We start from the raw sequence: 25,813 nt of genomic DNA on the forward strand, positions 1-25,813 counted from the left end.
GGGTAGGAAACAGTTCTTTGGCCTTTTTATAATTGTGAATACATATACAGTCACAAGTGCAAAAAAAAATGTAAAAAGAAAAAAGAAAAAACATCGGCAAGGGCATATATAAAAAAAATGGAACCCATGGAGATCATTAACAAAGAGATTTTTGGTTTAATTTTTTTTTGTTTTATTATTTTTTTTCTTGGTTGTTTTTTTATTATCAAGTCTACCTTTTCCCTTTTTTTTTTGTTTTTTCCGTTGTTTTGTTGTTTTTTTAATTTTTTTATTATTGTCAAGTCTGTTAATGCATAGTAAGGCTGTGCGGAGAACGATAAGTTGCATATTTTTTTAAATCAAGACCGCTGATGCCAGAAGGGCTGAGTAGAGAACAATGAGTTTCATAGGTTGAGGATGAGAACGACGAGTGTGATATCTATTGCCTTTGATTGTCTACTCCCTGGGGCTTTGAGTTTGTCTTACTGCTGTTTTTCCGTATTTGATTGTCAGTGAACATTAACGGAAAGGCTAAGGATGAGAACGTCGAGTAGAGTTCGACATCTACGACCTTTGATTGTCTATTGCCTGAGGCTTTGACTTTGTATTAGTGTTGCTTTTCCGTATTTGATTACCGGTGATCATTAATGGATTTTGTTCAAATCTTCGTCCCTTTCTTTATTTTTCTTTTTTTGCTGTTTTTTTTTCCTTCATTTTCTTTTTCTTACTTTTTTTTTTCTTTGTTGTTTTTTCTTTTTAATTTTTATCCTTCTCTTTTTATTTTGTTTTTAACTAAAACCTGCAGAACAGAGGAGGATCTACACACCACTTCCAAAGTGATTAGTCTGAGCATTGTGTTAGTAAAAGTAACTAAAAGTTAAAGAAATAAAAAATGACGGCAGACTGAGAGAGCAGTCAGAATTAAAAGAAACTTAAGAGAAGAAACAAGTTAAACAAACAACCTGCACTCCACTGGATGAGATTTGTGAAACACTCAGGAGGCAGTGAACTAGCTAGGAAGATATAATATCAGCACAATATGAAACTAGTTAGGAAGATATTATATCAGGAGGCAGTGAACTAATTTCAACTAGGCAACCTAAGTCAGCAGATTCACAAAGATAATTACGCATGGATGCATGACTGCACTTGTGGACAATACACCAGAGAAAAAAAAAAGAAGTCAATAATCAAGACAATTGAGCAATAGAATCAAGGCAGCTGATACAAAGCAAGACTATTGAACATGAGAATCAAGGCAACTGATACAAATTGTTAAGCAAGGGACATAGAAAGAATGAGTATGATAATGACAGATGAATTAACACACCAATTCCCAACTATCATGTTATGCAGTGTAGCAGAACCAAGCATAGGACATAAATTTTTTGAATTATAAAGGTGGTCCGTTGCAAAACCAAATTACTGTTCATCAAGGGAAGTGATGTTAGGTAGCTGGAAGTGTTTTAGCAGCAACTCCCCTCTGTTATCTTGCTCCAGCAGTGTAAATAATGTATTTCAATACTTCTGTAATTATTTTTTTCTCCAGAAATGTATTATCTGTTTCACCACATTACGCTCTGCTGCTTTTCCTCAATCAACACCCCAAACAACTCAACTTTAATTGATCCAACAATAAACTCATATTCAATAATACAGTAAAGAAACAACATAATCATCAACACAAATTCATTCTTTCATTTCTGGAAAATAAGTGCAACAGCACCACTGTTCTTTGCACCATTTGATTCAGCATAAAAGAAAAACGGAAAACAATCTAGAGTACAAGCAAAATAAAATTCCACAAGTTTCCAAGGCAATTCGAGAGCCCTAGTTCTCTCCCCTAAATCCCTTTTTTTTTTTTTTGAATTTGCTAATGCCCTTTTCCCTCCCCTGTCCATTTCTTATAAGTCTTCTAGCAACCAAATTCTCTACTGGTTTGCCAGGTGCTCTCTCTGATTCTGGTGGTCCATGAAGCTGATAGTTTGCCACCTGTTCTTTTCCTTTGCTGCCATGTGGCATTATTCTCTTCCATTGATCTCCCTTCCTGCAAGAAACATATATGAGTCCTAACAAGTGATTATTCAAGGTACAACAGGCAATTAGAAAAACAAAACAAAAACAACAAAAAGGGAGGAGAAGAAGAAGATAAAAGAAAAAGAAAAAGGGAAGAAGAAGAAAAAAAGGAATTACTAAAACACAGACAATTTCGCAAGGGCAGCAATTCAGCAGATACACTAGCATAACCATTCAACATGTGAAATCACAATTACTTAGACAAAAAAAAAAAAATTGAAATCACAAAAATAGGTAGCAATAACGGAAAAAAAAAAAAGGAAAAAGATGAGAAGAAGAAGATAAAAGAAAGGAAGAGAAGAAGAAAAAACAAGAAATTACCAAAACTCAGACAATTTCACAATGTTAGCAATTTAGTAGATACACCAGCATGACTATTCAACACTTAAAATCACAGAAACAGGTGTGAACACATGAAACACAACAACATAAATTAGCAAAACACGGATTCAAGGCAATTTCACAAGATAGCAATTCTCAGAGAGTAAACACAATAAAGAAAGTCAAACATTGGCATTGTGGAGTCATGTCTCAGCTGTGTAAACTTGCAAGGAGTTTCTGAGGGTTTCAAATTTGTGTGCACGAAGAGCTTTTGTTGATATGTCAGCCCGTTGAAATTCACTTGGAATATATTGGATGGTAACATTGTTTGCACAGACTTGATCTTTGATGTTATGGGCATCAATTTCAATGTGTTTTTCTCAGGCATGAAAAACCGGATTTGAGGCAAGAGCACTGACACTCTAATTATCACATCAAATAATAGGAGGTTTTGTAAATTCAAGGCCAATCTCAGTAAACAAAGTTTTGGTTCAGGCCACTTCAGTGGCGGTGTGAGTGAGTGCTCTGTATTCTGCTTGGATGAAAGATAAGAGTAAGAACTCTATGCTTCTTGGAACACCATTGAATGAGATTGGTGCCAAGAAACAAACAATACCTTGTGTTAGATCTTCAGTCATGGAGATTACTAGCTCATTTAGAATAAGAAAAACATTCTAACAGGAGGGCAGAGTTGGATTTAAAAAAGAGACCAAATTGTAAAATGCCTTTAATGTATCTCAGAATTCATTTACAGGCTCTCCAATGTAGTTGATTGGAAGCCTATAGAAACTGACTGAGTTTGTTAATTGAGAAAGATATATCAGGTATGGTGAAAGTGAGATTTTGAAATACATGTATGAGATTTCTATACAAGGATGGGTGATCAAATTTTTCAATATCTTCAGGGAATAATTTTGTGTCTATGCCAAAAGGTGTGGTGGAAGGGTTGGAGTCTAACATGTTGGCTTTTACTATAATGTCTTTAGCTTATTTGGACTTGCATAGATGAAGGTCATCAACAGTTCTAGTAACTTCAAAGCCTAAAAAATAATGTAGGGGTCCAAAGTTTTTCAAAGCAAACTGACTATTTAATTGATCGATGATTTTCTCTAGAAAGGTGATTTTGTTTCCTATCAACAAAATATCATCAATATAAACAAGTACATATAGGACAATGTCATCAACTATGTAAATGAACAAGCTGAAATCAACAACTAAGGAGCTAAAGCCCCAGTTGAGTAGGGTAGTTTTCAATTTATCAAACCAAGCCCTTGGGGGCCTATTTGAGACCATACAGGACCTTTTGTAGTTGAAAGACTTGCTTGCCTTGACTGTTATGGATGGAAAAACTTTCTAGTTGACTCATAGAGACTTGTTAAATCTTTTGGATTGCGTAGACTGTAATTGATAAGTATTGAGCTTATATATTGTACTGGTGACACAACATTAAAACCATGAATTCAAGTTTAGTTTATATTTGAACTTGTATCCTGAAATTCTTGGGTTTTCATTGTATACGCATTATTTTTAGCTCAACAAGATTGTAATGTCACACAAGTTAGAGATTGGCTTCCTCACACGAGCAATCATTTTTGGCGCTAAGAGAGTGAGTAAAGATGAGACATTATCCTTGAGAAAAGTGACACTAAGATAGCGTACCAATGAGAGACAAATTTTTCAAGAAAAGATTTATCGAAGTTAAAATGTCACCTTGATGATCGATCAAAATAAGGTCATGAATAGATACATTTGAAAATGATCAATTTGAATTCTCCATGTCCAAACAACTTATGAATGTCAGATGTGAGTTTTTAATATGGATAAATACCTGCAAGTGTGAAGATGATTAAGAACTCATGTTAGGTGCTAGGTGTAGCGACTAAACTAAGATCTGTATAGTGTTGCAAATGACATTTAAGAAAATACATGTTGTAGCCATGATTCATACCATATGTGTATAATTAAGAGGACCAGTTAAAGTAGTGAGTGGATGAATCTCTGCTCCCTCACTACTTGAGACTTTATAAGGATTACCTCATACTGGTATCCCTTGACTTTTTGTCGTTATTCAATTTTTACTCTTAGTGTTGCTATCTTAGCTTAACACCTATAACCACATACGATTCGGTCTATGGAACATGACCAGAAAAGTAACTAAGTTTAAATTAAGAATTTTGAGTAGAAAATGAATACTTCTATATATATACATATATTACGTGTGTCCACTGGATGGTCAATCATATCACTCATATGGGAGAATGAACTTGATCATGGATACATATGAAGTAACACAATGATAAATGAAGGATTAAAAGGAGCTAGTGTTATTAAGTAAGTCTGAAGTGTTGTGAGTCTAATATTTTATTTTGTTTTATTCGGGTTGAAGTGGTTATATTATTCCTAATATATGCATAGTATTTAGCTCTCAAGTACAGGTAGCTTACGAGGTCGCACGACATATTTGTAAATATGAAAGTACTACTATATAGGATTTCTGTGGCTATATATTTGGTTTGGATCTTTTATCATGTGTGAGTGAGAGATATTAGGTTTAGGTCCATCTATGATAGGTTAACCTGATCTAGTTTAATTTAACTGTCTGCCAAAGGTATTTATTAGAAAGGAGTTGGAAGGCAGTTGGACACTTATAAGTTGTCCAAAAACGGCCTCCTCCCAATAATAATAATAATATGCATTATTTTAATAACATAAGAGAATTGCTTCTTCTCTTGGGAAACCAAAAAAAGGCACATAGAGATCAAGTCTCCCAAAGAAAAGTAGTATGTGGGCAAATGGTGTTGTGGGAATGACTAACGTTAACATCTTACATTGTTTTCAAATGGATTTCGTCACAAACTCAAAGTCAAATACATGTATTTATGTTTACTATAATTTACAAAATTCAATTGGGCATGTTTAATTATTTCCAACAAGCAACTAATAATTTAGACACAAATGAATATATTTAGCAACTAAAATATTTAAACACCATTGAATGTTATTAGCAACTAAAAATATTAGTCATAGATGAATGTTGGTCACAACTAAAAAAATTAGACGCAAATGAATATTATTAGCAACTGAAAATATTAATCGCAAATGATTTTCGTTAACAGCTAAAAAAATTAGACACAAATAAATGTAATTAACAACTACACAAATTAGTCACAGATGAATTTCGTTTGTTACTAAAAAAATTAGATACAAATAAATGTCATTAGCAACTAAAACATTTAGTCGTAGATGAAATATTATTAGCAATTAAAATATTTAGTCACAAATAAATATTGTTAACAACTAAATCAATTTACACGTTAAATATTATTTCATTTGCGAAAAAATAATTACTTTTAAAAAGTATTCTTCAAAATTTTGTTTTATTATTTCATAATTATTTTATATTAAATAAAATAATACTTTTTGCAACTAAAAATATTAGACATTAATAATTTTGTTCTGACAGTATTTATTTCAATTTTCCTAATTTTATATATACTAGAAAAAATATTCAATATCACAATTATTTGAATAATATCATAATACATAACTCTTTCACTATATATAAAAAACACATGCATCTTTATAGAAGAAAATATGTATTTTAATTGCTAAATAACCATATAAATATATCTCTTTTGATATAAAACCAACACTTTCATATATGCATAACCAAAAAACCAAAATATTCTCCCACATATTCAACCTAAGATACTTAAACAACTCATATGTTTCTAAAAAGAATGTGTTTTATAGCTAAACAATAAGAAACACATATTTATAGCTAGACAACTAAAAAGTGCACATGCACGTGTCAATCCTTAAAAGGCTAAAAATTAAAATTTCACAAAGACCTCAATTAGATGGACAATTATGAGGTTGAGATGAATTTGTTACACCTTGATGTTAAACTTCTCAACAAATTCGTCATATTATTTTGTTGTTCTTCAAGTTCTTTAATTTTGGCTTCCTGTTCTTCCACCTTATGTCTCAACTCTATTGTTTCTTCTTATGCATAATGTTGAGAAGGACAAAATGCAAAATTTTTGTTAAATATTATCTAGATCTTTACCTAATTTCAGGTAACAAAATCAAGCAACTTTAACAAAAGACTAGATTTTGATCAGCAACTATAACAAAATCAAACAATTTCTTTTGTCTAGCCATATTCGTTTTCTAATGTTTATAATTTTATAGTTTAGCTTTGTCTAGCTAGATGATATAATACATATTATGAGTATTCTATTTCCATGGATCACTCATAGAAATCCCATCAGTCCAACTACATTAAGACAATTTGGTATTTTATTTTTTATTATAGTATATCATTGTCAAATATATTATTGTTCACATGACAGTCTTATCCCTATATGCAATCTTATGTCTATTTCTATGGATCACTCCCAGAAACATTATTTATTGAAAAAAGATAGTCAAATCAAGAAATCAAGAAATTTGTCTTGTTGATTGCCTAAGGTTTAGCAAGATACCAAGTTATGATCAAAATGAATACATTGAGATAAAATATGCATACAATCTAAGAAAGATTTATATTATAAAAAGTTTGATTTCATAATAGTTGAAATATTTGATTTACGAATGATTTTGAAAAAAATTGAAAATCAAAATCCGCAACACTAATATTTTAGTAATTAGATCAAAAGAAATACAAATAACATATCATTCAAATCATAATGATAAAAAAATAAAGATGTTCAAATACATAATATTCTCGTATAAAAAATTTTTATCAAATAAAATTTATATAATCAACGTAATTAAGTCTCACCAATTGTTATAAAAATTTATTAAAGACTACCAAGTGAAAAAAACATGAAAGTAATTAAGTTTAAAACCATCATAATTTATGCAACCAACAATTATAGAAAATAATTATCAATAAATCTAGGGTTTCAATTAATATTCTAAGGTTTATCAAATTTAATCAAGTGCAAAACCCTAAACGGCTAATAATCCTTAAGGTGGGGTGAAAATGATTATTTGAAAACTTTGACCAAATCAAGACTTTTGAACAAATTTATAAATAAGTTTAACCAAATATATAAATGTAAAATTTTTCAAACAAATATTTAATTAAAATTAATCACTTAAGCAATTTTAACAAGAGTAATCAAACAAAATCAGTATTCAACAAATTATCACAGCACACATATATAGAACTGAAGGTAAAGAGAAAGAGATAGAAATGTTTAATAGTTTATAGTGGTTCAGAATTTTCTCTTTTAAACCTCCTACGTCCACTTCTTCAAATAATCCGGTTGAAATTTTACTCGTAAAAATATCATCTTTTTACAATAGTACTTCAAGATTTCGTCCAACACAATAGTTTATTCGAGATTTCACCCAAGTGTTTGAATATAGAAAATAATATTTGTGAATGCCTCTATAAAGCCAATACAAGAAAATGAGCAAAAATGTTGGTCTCAAGAATTTTAAGTTATGAACTTATGTGAAAAATTAAAGAAGAAATGAGTTTAAGTTTTTTACATTATATTATCTAACCTATTCTCCGTCTAAGACTCTTTAATTTATAGTCTTGGATGGTTGGAATGGCTTAAATGACCTTTGGTTAAGATAATATATCTGTTAAGCTTCGATAAAGATGTTTTGACTATGAAAACACGATAGGACAGACGTCCTTTTTTTAGGGATGAGCATCCTTTTACACATTCTAACTTCCGTGGCTTTGAAATAGTCATCCAAGGGTTGAATTCTTGAAACACACCACTTGAGGGATGGGAGTCCCTTTTTGCACCCTCAAAAATCAATTCTAGAAACTTCAAACAGGAAGAGACTAGCAAGGGACTACTAGAGGAATAGACATCCTTTTTTTGGGGATGAGTGTCCTTGTTCATTTGGCAAAAATTCTCAAAAGTTATAGACTTGTAAAGACTGTCATGGGATGAGCAAAGGAACTGATGTCCCATAGGGGCCAGGAATTCTATGTCTGAAAAGATAAAAAACAAACATTTTACCTATCTTTTGGTCATAAGAATTTTATATCATGGAATTAATTAGCTCAATAAATATAAATTAATAATTTTAAACTTAGTTTTGGAATAATTAAAACACTTAAAAGGTCCAACATCAAATATTATAGCTAATTTATAAAATATAAAGATATTATAATGAAATAACAATAGAATTGAGAAAATAAGAAGGTATTAATTAAAGTGAATGAGATTTATCAACCTAATTGAGGAGGAGCGTTAAAGAGGTACAAAAAGAGAAAAATTTCAAAGGTTGAGACGGAAGGCATGAGACTGCGTGGCAAAACAATAATTATGCAGAAGGCTGCGCGACAAGAATGGCTTAAACGTAAAAAATGAGACCCCTATACTATTTACTTTTTAATATAATAATATATTATATTAAATTCTTAGTATGTTTATTAATAATATTACTATATTATATTCTATTTATTGATTTTACTAATAATATTATATTAATTAATATTTTATTTAATATTAAATCGAATTTAAGTTTAATTTGAACTAGTGAGAGATGAATACTATTATTAAATTTGGATAAATAATATTATCAAATAAATGAACATATCTTAAATTCAATTTAAATTAAACCTAAGACTAATTCAAATATAATTGATTCAATTCTAGACTCTAAAAATATATCAATTATTATGAAAGAAAATAATAATAATAAAATGGTTCTTTAATCCCTTAAATATAAATATAATTAGAACATAAACAATATATTCACATGATTTTATATTGACCAAATACATATTAATAGTTCAATACCAACAAACATTCATCTTTTAATTTTCTTCCCTAACTATACTTTGCTAAAACTAAATTGTGTTTTTAAGTTTTATTGTATTTTACTTTTTATTTTTAAAAAAATGGTGTTTTAATACTTTAACTATTAATATAATTAGAATATAAAAATATATTAACATAATTTTATATTGAAAATTTAATAATCAAATACATATTAATAATTCAAATAAACCATATTTTACAATTGAAGTTATATTTGTTGAACAAATTTATTTACAATTAAAATTTTAGTTATTAAAATAGAAATTATTTATAAAATAACCAAAATGATGAAATTATTTTGCATCTAAATATTTAGTTGTTAAAACAAAATTATTTACAACTAAAAAATTACTTGCAGAACATTAAATCTACCACTATTTTGCAGCTAAACACTTACTTGCAAAAACATAATTATTTACAACTAAAAATTTTAGTTACTAAAATAACCAAAAAGATGAAAATATTTTGTAATTAAACACTTAATTTTCAAAATAAATTAGTCGTAAAACATTAAATTTATCTTTATTTTGTAGCTAAATGTTAGTTGCTAAAACATAATTATTTTATAATTAAAAAATTAGTTGTAGAAACTTAATTTTAGTAGTTTATTGTTTCCATCCACTGGAAAAGTGAGGTTGTAAAAATGAAATCATTATTTTGTAACTAAATTCATTTTAGTTACTATAAATCAATTTTTGCAACTATTTATAATTAATGGTAAAAAAATTTATTGCTAATTATATATTTTTTAAGTGAATTTTTTTTTCTTATATCTTTAAATTCCAACATTCGGTGTAGCCCATTTACCTTATAGCAGAAGCTTTTGTTGCTCCAGACCTTGATCTGTATATTTAAACCGAAATTCAATTATTGCCAGCTGCGAAAAGTTAGGAGTAAGCCCATTTCACTGGTTAGGCAAAGGAAAAAAGAAACAGTTATTACCTTGTTCATATTATACTTCTACAAATCTTCATTTCATAAACTCAAAAAATTTTCTGTCATCTCCATTTCATGATTTGGGGAATTGTTTTGCCTGTTCTATTCTTGTATTTAAACTTCTTGAGCCTCCTACAAGTTAAGATAATAAGTGAAACGATATCTCCTTGATAGCCACTTGGTGAATATAAATCTAGTTATACTGCGACTTTAATGTGCTTGAATTGAGGCTAGGCCAGTCAGGTAACAAGACTTCGACAAATGTAAACACGTTAAAAACTTTTGGGAGCTACAATTACTAAAACTCAGGATGAATACGGCTCATGCAACAGTGATAAAGCAATCAAGCATATATGTGACAGTAATTTTTATTTTTACCTCTTCTTCAGCTTTTGCTTGAAGGTTGACAACAACTTACAGGAGAATAACAACAAATAAAAATAAATAAATTAAACATTGATACGTATTCTTCTTACCAGAGAATATCATTCAATTTCTGCACTTACTGAATATGAAAGAACAAGTCAAAGAAATTAAGAGCTAAATAAGATGGATTAGGGTCAGAACTTGAGATCCAAATTAACCAATACATTCATAAAACTGAAAGTAGTACAAGATATAGGCTTCGCCCCTCATTACAAATTTGAATAGTTTAGGTTATGGTTAATCTTCATCATAAAATTACGCGGTGACATCCTTTCAGTTTTACCCCATCGTTGTCAGCAGGGCTCAGCATAGTTGTTCCTCTCACATCCCTTGTTGATCCGATTTTAATATTGAGGATTTCATTCAAATCAGAACTAAATCTACTATATTCATTGGTGCTTGGGTTGAAATCATTTGTACTTGGATTGAACTCTTCCACTTCTTTCTCATGTTGTGGCTGATGCAACCCAGAACTTCCCTCATCAGAAATTCATAATTTAGTGAAACAAAAAAGAAAAAATCAAGATCAAACAATTAATTTATGAATAAATCAATGCAAATTCATATGTATCAGTTAAAGATAAAACCTATTTTAGTCTATATATAAGATCATATTATAAAGAAACCATTACTTTAATCATTGGCAGTAAAGAAGTTACATATCTTATTTAATTACCTTGAGCTAGATTCACCTTTAAAGAAATTTGAAGATTTAAATCCCATGGAGTATGCTTGCTCATGCTCTTCATCGATTATGGAACATCTTATGGTAGCAGGAAAAATAAAGCATATTTAGTATATAATATAACTTTACTAGAGAACATATTTTTTTTGAAAAAATAAACCAATACCCAGTTATAGTAAATAAAGAAGGTATAGATCTTCAATTACCTTGAGGTAGATTCACCTTTAAAAAAACTTGAAGATCCAAATCGCTTGGAGACAGAATATGCTTCATCTTTCACTTCCTCGTCATCAACGATGGAACATCTTGATCTTTTCACAGGTTCGTTAAATTCTTGAGTGAACACCAAACGGACCCCGCACTTCTTTATGTTTTTTACCCCAGGTTGGGTTAATTTGGCTCAGGTTTGAAAGTGATAATGGCCTCCATGTCACAGGAGAATTCAAAAACTTCACATGTATTGCAATTGTATCCCAGTATTACATGATCCGACTTAATATTTGTCGGTCCAATGGAAAGCAGTTTTTTATCAAATTTCATGTATTCATTTAGGCATTTCACCAGAAACTCATACCCAACATTCAAGAACTTACCCAAATCTAGACAGCCTTCTGAATCCAAACTCAAACTCATCGTGTGGCTGTTAATTATGGATAATGGGTTTTCCATTTAAGCATGATATATTAGCACATTTTAATGAGCAATACTACAAATATCTATTTTGAATATATAAATAAGTAAACTTATATATAAATAGGTAAACTTATTATGTATCATTATATGACTGAACATTACTTTATCCTTATTTCAAAATTACTCATTTATATAATGATACATATAAAGTGTATACCGATTTATGTATTCAAAGTAGTTACACATTATTGTATCTTAATAGTTTTACACCAAACAGTCATATTGATCAAATAAAATTCAGTTTTTCTGTTTGACTGGAAAAAGTGTGATAAATTATTCTCAAAACAACTTACTGTGTTTGCAAATATAAATAATATATACTTTAAACATTTTTTTAACTATATATAAATGTAATCTAACAAATAACAAATCAGACGTAGTTAAATAAATAACGAACAATAAAAAAGAAAACATTGATACATCTGATTCTTAGCAGAAATATCATCAGTTTCTGCACTTACTGAATATTAAGGAACAAGACATAAAAATTGAGAACAAAAAACTTACCAATATATTCATAAAACTGAAAGTAATACAAGGTACAGGCTTCGCTCTCCATTAGAATTTGATTTCTTTAGGTTGTGGTTAATCTTCATCATAAAATTACGCAGCCACATTGATACGACCCTCCTACAATTCTTGAACTATAGGCTGGCCATAAATAAAGCCACTCTTCGAGCGAGTGTCAGCTCCGATTAAAAAGATTGAGAAGAAAAAGTTGGAGAGGAAGGAAAGGTAGAAAGAAGGAGAATATGGAGAGCAATATTATTCTCTGTTATTTTCTGAAATACAAAAGCCAGATATATATGTATGATTCCACTCCTAAGATAACTACTATGACAACCAATCATGATAAATACAAAAACAAGATATATATGACTCCACTAACATGATAATGTCAAACTAAATTAGATAAAACTTACTAATTATATTTGCTCTCATCCATACTAGATAAATCTATTTCATCTAATAAAATCATTGAGCCACATAGGTGGCTTCCTAGTCCTTTTTGGATAATTGTTGGATGGCACTTGTTGGATCCCTTCCTGGACATCAATATTGGACTGGTCCTCATTATTTAGCTTTTGTTATTCTTGCACCTGCCATTCATCTTCTGTATTCTGTTGCTTTTGTTCCGCTTGCCCCAAGTGTATAACTTTGGTTGTATCATTCCCTACTCCTTCAAAGATCACCTTGTCCTCAAGGTGATAGTTGGGGTAAAGCTTACAAAATTCATCAAGGTTTTCCCAAGTTGAGTCCTCTGGAGTGCTATCAGCCCACTGCACCAAGACTTGATGCACCTCCTTGCCTTGGCGAAGAATGGTACGTGTTGCATATATAGCAATCAGTAATGATAGTGGCCTGTTACCCTTACTCAGTGGAGGCAATGGAAGAGAGTCTATAGCGGCAATACCTTGATATGGCTTCAATGCAGATATGTGAAACACCGGATGGATTTTACTCCCACTCGGCAATGCCACTTTGTACTCCACTGGACCTATATGTTCCACCACTGGAAAAAGACCATAGTAACGTTTCGCCAGCTTTTACGAAGGTCGTTGAGCTACAGTAGTTTGTCTATAAGGCTGGAGACGTATAAGGACTTTATCACCAATTTCAAGTTGGACATCTCGTCTATGAGCATTAGCCTTCTGTGTCATGCGATTTTGAGCTTGTCGCAAATTGTCTTTTAAAAAGCGTAACAACTCATCTCGTTCCAATAAAACTTCATCAAGTGTTTGGATTGAGGTAAAGCTCTTCGAATAGACAGGTATGGATGGAGGACGCCTACCATACAATGCTTGGAATGGTGACATTTTCAGGCTACTATGGTAGCTGGAATTATAGCAGAATTTCGCCCAGCCAAGTAGAGAAGACCATATATTAAGCTTGTCTTGGGTGAAAGCTCTCAAATATTGCTCAAGCCCCCGATTCACAACCTTTGATTGCTCATCAATTTATGGATGATAAGACGAGCTGTGATGTAGAGTGGTGCCACTGAGTTCAAAAAATTTTTTCCAAAAATTGCTCAAGAAGATGGGGTCACGATCTGATATAATAGAGCTAGGAAAACCATGAAGTTTTACCACTATATCAGCAAATAATTCGGCAACTTTCATGGCTGTGAATTTAGTAGGTAGTGGACCGAAATGGGCTGATTTTGTTAGGCGATAAACCACCACCAGAATGGCCCCAAACCCGTGTGACGGCGGAAGGCCGATGATAAAATCCATAGTCACCTCATCCTAATCCAAAGCTGGAATTGGTAATGGCTGAATGTAACCTGCTGGGGGTTGGATAAAGTTTTTAATCTGTTGACAAATTAATCAATTAAAGACAAACTTCTCCACATCAGTCCGCATACGAGGCCAAAAGAAATTAGTTGACAAGCGTGTCAACGTTCGTTTAATACCTGTGTGCCCTCCAAGTAGAGTATCATGAAATTCTTTCAATAAAATATATTTCAAAGTAGAATTTGGACTGATATATAAACGGTTATTGTAAAGGAGGAAGCCATCATTAACTGAGTAAGAACGAGATAATGCACCTTCCGAGAGCTATTTGTGTAATTGCACTAAATCTGGTAAAGTTTTATTTTCCTCACGCAATGCATTTAGTAATTCGAATGACGGCTTTGTGACCAAGGAGAAGTAAGCAGCTATCACGTTTGCATGAGAATGAAAAAAGTGACGCGTCAACTGCTTACTTCTCCTTGGTCACTTTTTTCACTTTTGAATGTACACCTGTTGGTTAGGGGTTTGAATAACCTGTTGCAAAAGCTCTTTAATGCTTTTGTGGTCTGTGCGAACGATAAAAAACCTGCCAAGAAGATATTGCCTCCATTTTTGAACTACTTTTGAAATTGCATGTAACTCTTTAAGATATGTCGAGGCGGCTTGCATTTTTGGTCCTAACTTCTTGCTGAAATACGATATTGGGTGCTCAGCTTGCATCAAAACAGCTCCAATCCCTACATTACAAGCGTTAGTCTCAATAACAAACTCAAGAGAAAAGTCTGGTAATTATAAAACCAATGCTTTAACCATGGCGCGCTTCAAGGCTGTAAAACTATCAGTAGTTTCTTGTGTCTAGGAAAAGAAATCTTTGCATAACAAATAAGTGAGGAGAGCTGCTATAGTAGCATACCCCTAAATGAAACGTCGATAGTACCCGGTGAGACCTAAAAATCCCCTTAATTGTTTTACAGTTTTTGGAATAGGTCATCTTATTTACAAGGATTTCATCGACTTGATAGCACTGCACCATTGCTTTAATCTTTTGAGGATCTGGTTGCACTCTACGAGCTGAAACCACATGGCCCAAGTAATCAATAGTGTCTTGGCAGAATAGGCATTTAGATAGCTTAACAAAAAACTAATTGGAATTCAAACTTTCTAAAACTTGTTCCAAATGCCAAACATGGTCCTGTAGAGAAGTGTTATAGACCAATATATCGTCGAAAAAGACGATCACAAATTTGCACAAAAATAGAGCAAAATTTTGGTTCATGGTTGCTTAGAATGTTGACGATCTATTAGTAAGACCAAATGGCATAACAAGGAACTCGTAGTGCCATTCGTGAGTTCAAAAGTCTGTCTTGTAAGTGTCACGTTTATGCACACGAATTTGATGGTATCCAGCCCTTAAATCCAACTTACTAAAAATCGAAGCACCCTCAAGTTCATTAAGTAGCTCATCAATCGTTGGGATGGGAAATTTATCCTTTATTGTTACAACACTCAAAGCTCGATAATCAACACAAAATCTGCAACTGTTGTCTTTTTTCTTAACCAACAGTACTGGAGATGAGAAAGGACTTTGTCTCAGCTTGATTATCCCTTGATCCAACATTTCACTAATAAGCTTCTCCATTTCAGTTTTCTGAAAATGAGGATAACAATAAAGACGAACATTAATCGGTTTAGTAGTTGGATTTAGGTGAATTTTATGGTCTATGGTTCGATGGGGTCAGAGGCCAGATGGTGGAAAAAATAAATTTTGGTATTGATAAAGAATTGTTTTGATGTGGTCTGGGAAAGAGTTAATGGCTTCCACTACCTGCATTTTTAGCTTCATTAGGTTATCATAATTTTCCTCCATTGGCAGCGAGTTTAATTCAAAAAGACTATGAACATGGGAGCTTTACATCAGAGCTTGAAATTGATGAAGAGTTATCAAGTTTGGTGTGTTGGCCAAATCTCCTCGAAGCAGTACTTGTTTTCCCTCCCACATGAATTCCATGAAAAGGGTTGAATAATCATGGAATACTCTACCAAGCTGTTGTAACCATTGGATCCCAAGAACCACATCTGATCCTTCAATTTGTAATACAAACAAGTCTAACACGAATGTATTTCCCTGAAGTGTCAAAGGAACCTTTGGACAATAGAATTGGCACATCAAATAATCTCCACTACTAATGTAAACTCTAGAATTTGTTATAGGCAAAATGCTCAATCAGAGTCATTGAGCCATTATCTGTTTGATAAAATTATGGGTACTTCCACTGTCAATGAGGACATGAAATTTTTGGTCGCCAATTTCACCCACCAATCGAAGCGATCGAGGATTAATTTGTCCAGCAAACGCATTTAGGCTTGAAATGTCCCCTGTAACCATTTCTTTGATTGGCTTTACCAATTGTGTCTCCTTTATTGGCATATCTTCAACATTGTCGGTGCCCATTAGCATTAGATACTTACTACGATAGCAATGATTAGGCCCATATTTTTTGTCACAGTTATAGCACAACCCTTTTTCAAGTTTTTCTTGGAGTTCACTTGGCGTTAGGCGATGAATAGGGAGGTTCGGAGAAGGTAAAAGAGGTGGTAGTGGTGAAGGTTTTAATGGTTGGAAGTTGCTTGTTTGGGAGGTATTTGGCTGCAATGTTTGTGGTTTTGTGGACATTATTGTGGAAGGAGGATGTGGTGTTGGTTTGCTGGGTAGGGAATTCCATTTACTCCAAGGTCGAGTACTTAATTTGCTCTCCTCATTACGGGCTTCAAATGACCGAGTTAAGGCAAATGCCTCCATTAAGGAGGAAGGTCTATTGAATAATAACTCCCTCCGAATTTCTAGTTTCAGTCCAGTAATAAAAAAACTAATTAATAATGGTTCCAAAATGCCGGTCACCTTATTCATCAAATCTTCAAAAGCGGATTGGAACTCAGCAACAGTAGTGGTTTGTGTCAATTTTGAAAGGTTTCCTTGGTGATCTTCATACATAGATGAGCCAAAATGGTGTTTAAGATTAGTCAAAAACTCCTTCCAAGTGGTCAGCAATTGGTTAGCCTTCATCCATTGATACCAGCTGGCGGCTCTACCTTCCATATGGAAAGAAGCTATTAGAAGTCGTAACTGTTCGAGTGTCCCATGGAAATCAAAAAACTCCTCAATTCGAAAAACCCAGCCATTAGGATCACTTCCATCAAATTTTGGGACCTCTATTTTCATAGATTATAACATCGACGAAATTTCTGTCCCACTTGAAAACGTCTTTGATGAAGCCGTCACCTTAGATGAGTTACCATCAGGTCTGGTTTGGTTCGAAGAAGTCTCTTGAATCTGTGATCTTAAGTCTTCCAAACGGTTGTCAACCGAAGCCATATATTGTTGTAACGTTTGGTGGATGGAAATAGTTTGGCCTTCAAATTGAGCCTACAGAGCCTTCACTGTCTCTATCAATTCTGTATTTGACATCGTCAGTTCTCTCAACGAAAGCACCAATTGATACGACCCTCTTACAATTCTTGAACTATAGGCTGGTCGTAAATAAAGCCACTCTTCGAGTGAATGTTAGCTCCGATTAAAAAGACTGAGAAGAAAAAGTTGGAGAGGAAGAAGGAAAGGTAGCAAGAAGGAGAATATGGAGAGCAATATTATTCTCTGCTATTTTCCGAAATACAAAAGCCAGATATATATGTATGATTCCACTCTTAAGATAACTATTATGACAATCAATCATGATAAATACAAAAACAAGATATATATGACTCCACTAACATGATAATGTCAAACTAAATTAAATAAAACTTACTAATTATATTTGCTCTCATCCATACTAGATAAGTTTATTTCATCTAATGAAATCATTGAGCCACATAGGTGGCTTCCCAGTCCTTTTTGGATAATTGTTGGATGGCACTTGTTGGATCCCTTCCTGGACATCAATATTGGACTGGTCCTCATTATTTTTCTTTTGTTGTTCTTGCACCTGCCATTCATCTTCTGTATTCTGTTGCTTCTGTTCCGCTTGCTCCAAGTGTATAACTTTGGTTGTATCACACATCCTTTCAGTTTTACCCCATCATTGTTTGCAGGGTTCAGCTTATTTGTGCATGTCTTATCCCTTGTTGATCCAATTAAATATTGAGGAATTTCATTCAAATCAGAAGTAAATCTACTGGATTCATTGGGGCTTGGGTTGAAATTATTTGCACTTGGATTGAACTCTTCCACTTCTTTCTCCTCGTGTTGTAGTTGATGCAACCCAGAACTTTTCTCATCCAAATTCATAATATAGCGAAACAAAAAGGATATATTAGAAATCAAGATCAAACATAATCAATGCAATTCATATGTATCAGGAAAAGATAAAACCTATTTTATTCTATATATAAGATTACGGGAAATCATATTTTTAAAGAAACCATTACTTAATCATAGACAGTATAGAAGGTACGTATGTTATTTAATTACCTTGAGCTAGATTCTCCTATAAAGAAATTTGAAGATTTAAATCCCTTGGAGTATGCTTCCTTATGCTCTTCATCGATTATAGAGTATCTTATGGTATCAGGAAAGATAAAACATATTTAGTATATATTATAACTTTACTAGAAAACATATTAAGTATATAATATAACTTTACTAGAAAACATATTTTAAAGAAGAAGCAAATGCTTAATTATAGGCAATAAAGAAGGTATATATACCTTGAGCTAGATTCACCTTTAAAGAACTTTGAAGATCTAAACCCTTTGGAGACAGAATTGGATCCCTTCCTGGACATCAATATTGGACTGGTCCTCATTATTTTTCTTTTGTTGTTCTTGCACCTGCCATTCATCTTCTGTATTCTGTTGCTTCTGTTCCGCTTGCCCCAAGTGTATAACTTTGGTTGTATCACACATCTTTTCAGTTTTACCCCATCATTGTTTGCAGGGTTCAGCTTATTTGTGCCTGTCTTATCCCTTGTTGATCCAATTAAATATTGAGGAATTTCATTCAAATCAGAAGTAAATCTACTGGATTCATTGGGGCTTGGGTTGAAATTATTTGCACTTGGATTGAACTCTTCCACTTCTTTCTCCTCGTGTTGTCGTTGATGCAACCCAGAACTTTTCTCATCCAAATTCATAATATAGCGAAACAAAAAGGATATATTAGAAATCAAGATCAAACATAATCAATGCAATTCATATGTATCAGGAAAAGATAAAACCTATTTTAATCTATATATAAGATTACGGGAAATCATATTTTTAAAGAAACCATTACTTAATCATAGACAGTATAGAAGGTACGTATGTTATTTAATTACCTTGAGCTAGATTCTCCTATAAAGTAATTTGAAGATTTAAATCCCTTGGAGTATGCTTCCTTATGCTCTTCATCGATTATGGAGTATCTTATGGTATCAGGAAAGATAAAACATATTTAGTATATATTATAACTTTACTAGAAAACATATTAAGTATATAATATAACTTTACTAGAAAACATATTTTAAAGAAGAAGCAAATGCTTAATTATAGGCAATAAAGAAGGTATATATACCTTGAGCTAGATTCACCTTTAAAGAACTTTGAAGATCTAAACCCTTTGGAGACAGAATATGCTTCCTCTTGCACTTCCTCTTCATCAATGATGGTACATGTTGATCTTGTCATAGGTTCATTAAATTCTTGAGTGAACACCAAACGGACCCCGCACTTCTTTATCCTTTTGACCCCAGATTTGGTTATATTTTTTTGCTCAGGTGTGAAAGTGATAATGGCCTCCGTGTCGCAGGAGAATTCAAAAACTTCACATGTATTGCAATTGTACCCCAGTAATACGTGATCCGATTTAATATATGTCGGTCCAACGGAAAGCAGTTTTTTATCAAATGTCATGTATTCGTTTAGGCATTTCACGAGAAACTCATACTCGACATTCAAGAAATTACTTGAACCTTGGCCTTTGACAATGACACAGAAGACAAAACCCAGAAATTTCTTATGGTTGAATGAACCTTGTGGTAACTCTATGACAGATCCACTACTTTGAATGTTAAACCATTCGGGAATTTCGCTTCCTGGGAAACACATAACACCTTGTGGCTTGCCAGCAACCTAATACATGTATCATACATAAAAATGGTTAATTTTAATATCATGTCTTTTGTTTTTATATAAGAAAAAGAAATTGAGATACACTGAATGATACCTTTTCATATTTGAATACTTCAAATTCATCTGAGTACAAATCCAATGCAGCATCATGAAATATGTCTCTGACTACATTCCAATTCAGACTGACGCAATTAGGGAAGCTGAGTTTCCTTCCGCAATGTCTTTGATTAAGATTTTTCAAACCTGAAATTGCTTTCAGCCTTTTGCAATTATCTGCCCTAAGTTCTTCTATATTACTCGGAAGCTTCGGTAAAGACTTAAGCCTATTGCAAACACGTATGTTAAGGAGCTTTAACTTAGAAAGGTTCACGATGCTTGTTGGTAGGTTCTCAAAATTGTTTCCTTCTAATTCTAACTCTCTGAGCAAGGATATCCGGTCAAGATTATTGGGCAACTGTGTAAGACTGCAGTGATTCAAGTTCAATCTCCTTAAAAATTGCAAACCTGATTGACCTGGTGATAGCGGGCCCGTCATAGATGAAGGTATTTCCCCTATAGAAGTTCCATTAGCTTCCAGCACTTCCAAACTTTGCAAATGTCCAATATCTTCAGGCAATATATGAAGCTTTGAACAACCAGAGATACAAATATATTTAAGAGATTTCAATTTAGACATACCGTTTGGAAGACTTCTAAGGCTTGAACAATCTTTAAGACTCAATCTTACTAGATTGGATGCATTCTCAATTGATGAAGACAACTGTTCTATCGCAGTTCCATCTAAATATAACTCTTCTATCCTCCGTGGGAACTCTGGAACCATCTTTAGGTAAACCAAACCAGAAAGATTGAGAAATCGAAGATTCAAATTATGGATGCTGCTTGGAAGACTTTCAAGCCCTAAACAGTCCTTAGAATTTCCAGTAGCTTCCAGCACTTCCAAACTTTGCAAATGTCCAATATCTTCAGGCAATATATGAAGCTTTGAACAACCAGAGATACAAATATATTTAAGCGATTTCAATTTAGACAAACCGTTTGGAAGACTTCTAAGGCTTGAACAATCTTTAAGACTCAATCTTACTAGATTGGATGCATTCTCAATTGATGAAGACAACTGTTCTATCGCAGTTCTATCTAAATATAACTCTTCTATCCTCCGTGGGAACTCTGGAACCATCTTTAGGTAAACCAAACCAGAAAGATCAAGTTGTTGAAGAGATTCCAAATTACAAACACTGCTTGGAAGACTTTCAAGCCACAAACAATCCTTAAGATTCAATTCAACTAGTCTGGAAGAACTTTCAATGGAAGAAGATAATTCTTTTATCGCAGTTCCATCCAAACACAACTGTTCCATATTACATGCGATCATTGGACAAGTCTCGAGATTAGAGCAGCCTGAGAGAATAACATCTTTTAAAGACTTGGATTGAAGTCCAGTTGGAAGACTGGTAAGGCTTTTGCAGTTTCTTAGATTCAAATTGACAAGTTTATTGAGATTCCGAGTTGGAGGAATGATCTCAGACAAACTTGTACAATCTTCTAGAATTAAACACTCCAGGTTTTGAGCCTCTGAGAGGTCTGGAAGTTCAAATAGATGCTCTGAGTGACTTAGGTCAATCAATTTCAAATTAGCAAGATCCTGTAACAAAAAAATAATTAAAATTTACATGGACAAATTGAAAATCTAATATTTAAAATGTATAAATGAAAATTATCATATGAAATCAACATATATATACCTTGATACCAGTCCATTGTTTAAGCTCGCTGTGACGCATTTTAAGTACAACAAGGTTCTGAGGATAAAATTTCGAAGGCAGTGATTGGAATGGATAAAAATCCCAGAAGAGGCATCTTAATTCTGTGAAATCAGATTGCAGACCTTCAAAACCATGCACATTATTATATTTTCCTTCGTATTTTGACGTATCCACTATCAATAATCTTAGATAATCCATCTTTGAGAAAGCATGAGGATTTAAATCTGTCACTCTTATTTCAGACATATTAAATCGTACGCCTTGTATTTTATCAGTTCCCTATAATCAAAATCAAAATGATGAGTTAACAACATAATTACTTAAAAGAAATATATATTCCTCCCAGAAGAACCACCCCAAGCCCCGTTACCACAAGAACTAATGTAAGAGGAAATATGCATAAGGTTTTTTTTTTTAAATTTGTTGAATACATTTTCCCACAATTTTTTCTCTATCAAAATGAAAGAAACCAAAGACTTCTAATTATACTTTAAAATTAAAATGATAATCTCCTAGATATAACAATTGGTATAAAATAGAAGCTGAAAGCTAATTTTTTTGGTACATACCTTATTCTTGTTCAATACATTGTAGACATCATTATCAAGCCACAATCGACTACGTTCACCCAGTTTATTCAAGGATTCTTGTCGAACAATTTCCATGCCCATTTCTTGAAGCAAATCATGTACTCTTACCTCTCTATATGTAATAGTTATGAGAGCTCTATCAATAAGTACTCTCAATCCAATACTTGAAGAGAATATACGAACTAGACATTCATCCCATCCATTGAAGAAGCATGCGATATCTAGAAATAAATTCTTTTCTTCAACATCTAATCCATCATAACTTATTTTAAGTACCGTTTGGATATCTTGATTTGGACAATTTTTTAATTTTTCCAATGTACTTTCCCATTCATATTTTTCTCTATTAAGTAGAAAAGAACCCAAGACTTTAAGAGCTAATGGTACACCTTTAGCATAACGTATTACTTGATTTGACAGCTCCATATAATCTTCATCGATGGGATGGTTTTGTTTGAAGGCATGTTGGCTAAACAGTTGAAAAGATTCATCATCATATAATCCTTTAATCTCACATATTCTATCATGATCCACATTACAACTAACAAGTACCTGTTTATCTCTTGTTGTTATAATGATTTGACTTCCTGCACCCAAGTTTTCCAAGTCTCCAATCAATTCATTTATTTGATTTATATGTGTTACATCATCAAAAACAATGAGAACTTTTTTCCTCCCAAGTCTTTCTATTGTGGAAGCATGCCTTATATTGGGGTGTTCATCCTCTAATAATGTAGAAAGAAGTTTTTCTTGCAACTGAATTGGTCCATGTTTCTCCGATTCTTCCCTAATGTTTTGAATAAAATAAAAACCTTCAAACTGACTTGAAATTTCATTGAAGACTGCATTGGCAATAGTTGTTTTACCAATGCCTCCCATGCCCCAAATTCCTACTTTGCATACATTACTCGACCCATTAGATAATAAAGATTTAATTGTCCGAACCTTCATTGCTACTCCAACCAAGTTCTTGCAACCAGAACACATATTATTCAATCTCTTCAAAACATCTTTAATAATTTTCTCTATAAGTGTTGATTCAAGCCTACAATTGAAACATCAAATAATTAAATTTGAAGATTAATATATAACTTATTTGGTTTAAAAAAAAAAAGAATATACTTCACATAAAAATTAAAGTCTAGATATTATAGCCATCACATAACTATAATCCCCTATTGAATTATATTTATCCTAAACAGAAAAAAAAAAAAAAAAAAGCCATAAAGCAATATTAGTAGAGTTAGACAATTTTTAACACAATCCATTAACTCAACTCAATATGAAAAAAATCATATTAGGATTGAGTCTTTTTACACCAAATACAATTTGAATTATCTTTGGGTTAATCTAATTTGAATTAAATCATGATCGGATTAATACGAAATCAACTCAAAGTAATTAGAATGATTTTAAAAAATTGACCAATATTAAAAAACAAGTCAAATACAAATATATATTTTGTATTTTTACAGGCTTCAATAAAATAATTATTCATCTCAAATGAGTTTTCACTATGTTAATTATTAAAACATATTCAAAAGCTAAAAAGAATACAGAATTGATTTTAAACATCAAGTAATTTCATTTTATTATTAAAACATCCCTTAATATTATATATGTGAAATTTTAATTCAACCACAAAACAATTTAAAAGGGTAATTTCGATAATTACAATACAAATAAATAACATTAATAATAAATTCCACCAATATATTTTTAAATATAAGTAGAGAAATATAATAATAAAAAAATATTAGAATTAAAAGAAAAAAGGAAAATAGTATTTGTTTTTGTATTTTATATGTTTGTAGGTATTTTTATCAATACAGCTTATTTAAATATATTATGTTTGGTAGGTAATATCTTTATAATTAACTTTGAAATATTCAGATATTTATATTTAACCATATATTGTATATTGTATCGTTTGATTTGTGTATGTTTTTTTTTTTTTTTCATTGATGTATTTATATATTTTCATTATTTAATTATTTATTTGTGTTAATTAATTGAGGTTTTTTATTCAAAAGACAAAATAAGCAAACAATTAAATTGCAATAGTGAAATTTTGTTTTGAAAAAGGTATATTTTTGTGTCAAAATGTGATTTTTAGAGTAAAATCTACGTTTTCTTTTGACAAAACATGTTTTTTTAATGTTAAAACTGATTATTTCGCAACAAATTATTTTATTACATAGAGAAATGTATTATTTCGTAACAAATGTACAAAAGTTAATATTCAGGATTGAAAAATTTTTCATACAATCTATTTCAATAAGCTTATGGCCGAGAGTTTCTAATCCAAAATCTAAAATGATACGATACGAATAAAGTTTGATAACACGAACTGCCTAATCTTAAGATTAGAATTTCAGTAAAAATAAATCAAAGCTTAGAACTTCAGTGAAAATAAATCAAAGTATAAGGATTCACCTAACAATATTTGAATCAAACCCAGATATATTGGCAGCTTCCGTCAAAGCATTCCTCCATCTCCGTCCCTGCAACATCTCTTCCTCCGTCTGAAATCGTACCTCAAGCTTAGCAAGTGCATCTCCAAAACTTCCAGTTTGCTTCCTTACATCTGAAGGATCTGCATGATAGAAAATGGGTATCACGATCTGACCATATTTTTCCTTACATTCGAGGATCTTTACAAGTTCTTGAAGACACCATTTAGAAGAAGCATAGTTTTTAGAGAAAATGATGATTGAAATCTTTGATCCTTCAATTGCTTCCACAAGAGATGACGAAATCCAGTCTCCTCTTCTAAGTCCATCATCAATGAAAGTTTTAATCTTCATTCTACACAAAGCTGCATTGAGGTGGCTGGTAAACCCGTTGCGAGTGTCCTCCCCTCTGAAACTAAGAAAAACATCGTAAATTACTTGAGGACGAGAAGAAGAAGCCATCGAATTGCTTGAAGCAATCAAGTCTCTTAAGTTTGGGAAAATGTTTACTAGCGTTCACTTCAAGCAGATCGATTAATTAATAAACATATATTATTTCTTCATGCGTTGGAGCATGATAATTTTTTATTTAGTAAACGAATCACAGAGCTTCGTGGTAATTACAGATAAATTTCTCTGCTTTGTCTTTATTTCTTTTCAGCTGTCAATTTTGACTGGAAGTTTTCTACGCTTGATTCGATTCTATATGTACTTTCTTTGTCTGTCCTTTCTGGGGAATTGCCTGGCTTTGC

The 25,813-nt window shown here is 32.1% G+C and overlaps 2 protein-coding genes and 1 long non-coding RNA gene across 4 annotated transcripts; all 3 read right to left on the bottom strand.

The window, feature by feature from the left end:
- Positions 1–10,649: 10,649 nt before the first annotated feature.
- On the bottom strand, positions 10,650–11,304 carry LOC123228574. Its single transcript, XR_006504731.1, has 2 exons — positions 11,215–11,304; positions 10,650–11,011 (listed from the first exon to the last, which is right to left on the bottom strand). It is a non-coding gene; the product is annotated as an uncharacterized LOC123228574 (long non-coding RNA).
- A 6,462-nt stretch (positions 11,305–17,766) lies between these two features.
- Positions 17,767–20,000, bottom strand: LOC123229177. 2 transcript variants are annotated; one of them, XM_044654814.1, is made up of 3 exons: positions 19,696–20,000; positions 18,616–18,702; positions 17,767–18,412 (listed from the first exon to the last, which is right to left on the bottom strand). In XM_044654814.1, exons 1-3 carry the CDS (start codon positions 19,806–19,808, stop codon positions 17,953–17,955), a joined length of 660 nt encoding a protein of 219 aa, XP_044510749.1. In that variant the 5' UTR covers positions 19,809–20,000; the 3' UTR covers positions 17,767–17,952. The 2 variants fall into 2 exon arrangements, with proteins under 2 accessions (XP_044510749.1, XP_044510748.1); XM_044654813.1 differs by lacking the exon at positions 19,696–20,000 and adding an exon at positions 18,852–19,493.
- Positions 19,816–25,581, bottom strand: LOC123229729 (disease resistance protein RPV1-like). Its single transcript, XM_044655654.1, has 7 exons — positions 25,045–25,581; positions 22,542–23,653; positions 22,389–22,396; positions 21,998–22,297; positions 20,347–21,897; positions 19,977–20,252; positions 19,816–19,860 (listed from the first exon to the last, which is right to left on the bottom strand). Exons 1-7 carry the CDS (start codon positions 25,521–25,523, stop codon positions 19,816–19,818), a joined length of 3,771 nt encoding a protein of 1,256 aa, XP_044511589.1. The 5' UTR covers positions 25,524–25,581.
- Between the last annotated feature and the right edge of the window lie 232 nt (positions 25,582–25,813).

Source organism: Mangifera indica, chromosome 11, assembly GCF_011075055.1.
Source record: "Mangifera indica cultivar Alphonso chromosome 11, CATAS_Mindica_2.1, whole genome shotgun sequence".
Taxonomy (NCBI): Eukaryota; Viridiplantae; Streptophyta; class Magnoliopsida; order Sapindales; family Anacardiaceae; genus Mangifera; species Mangifera indica.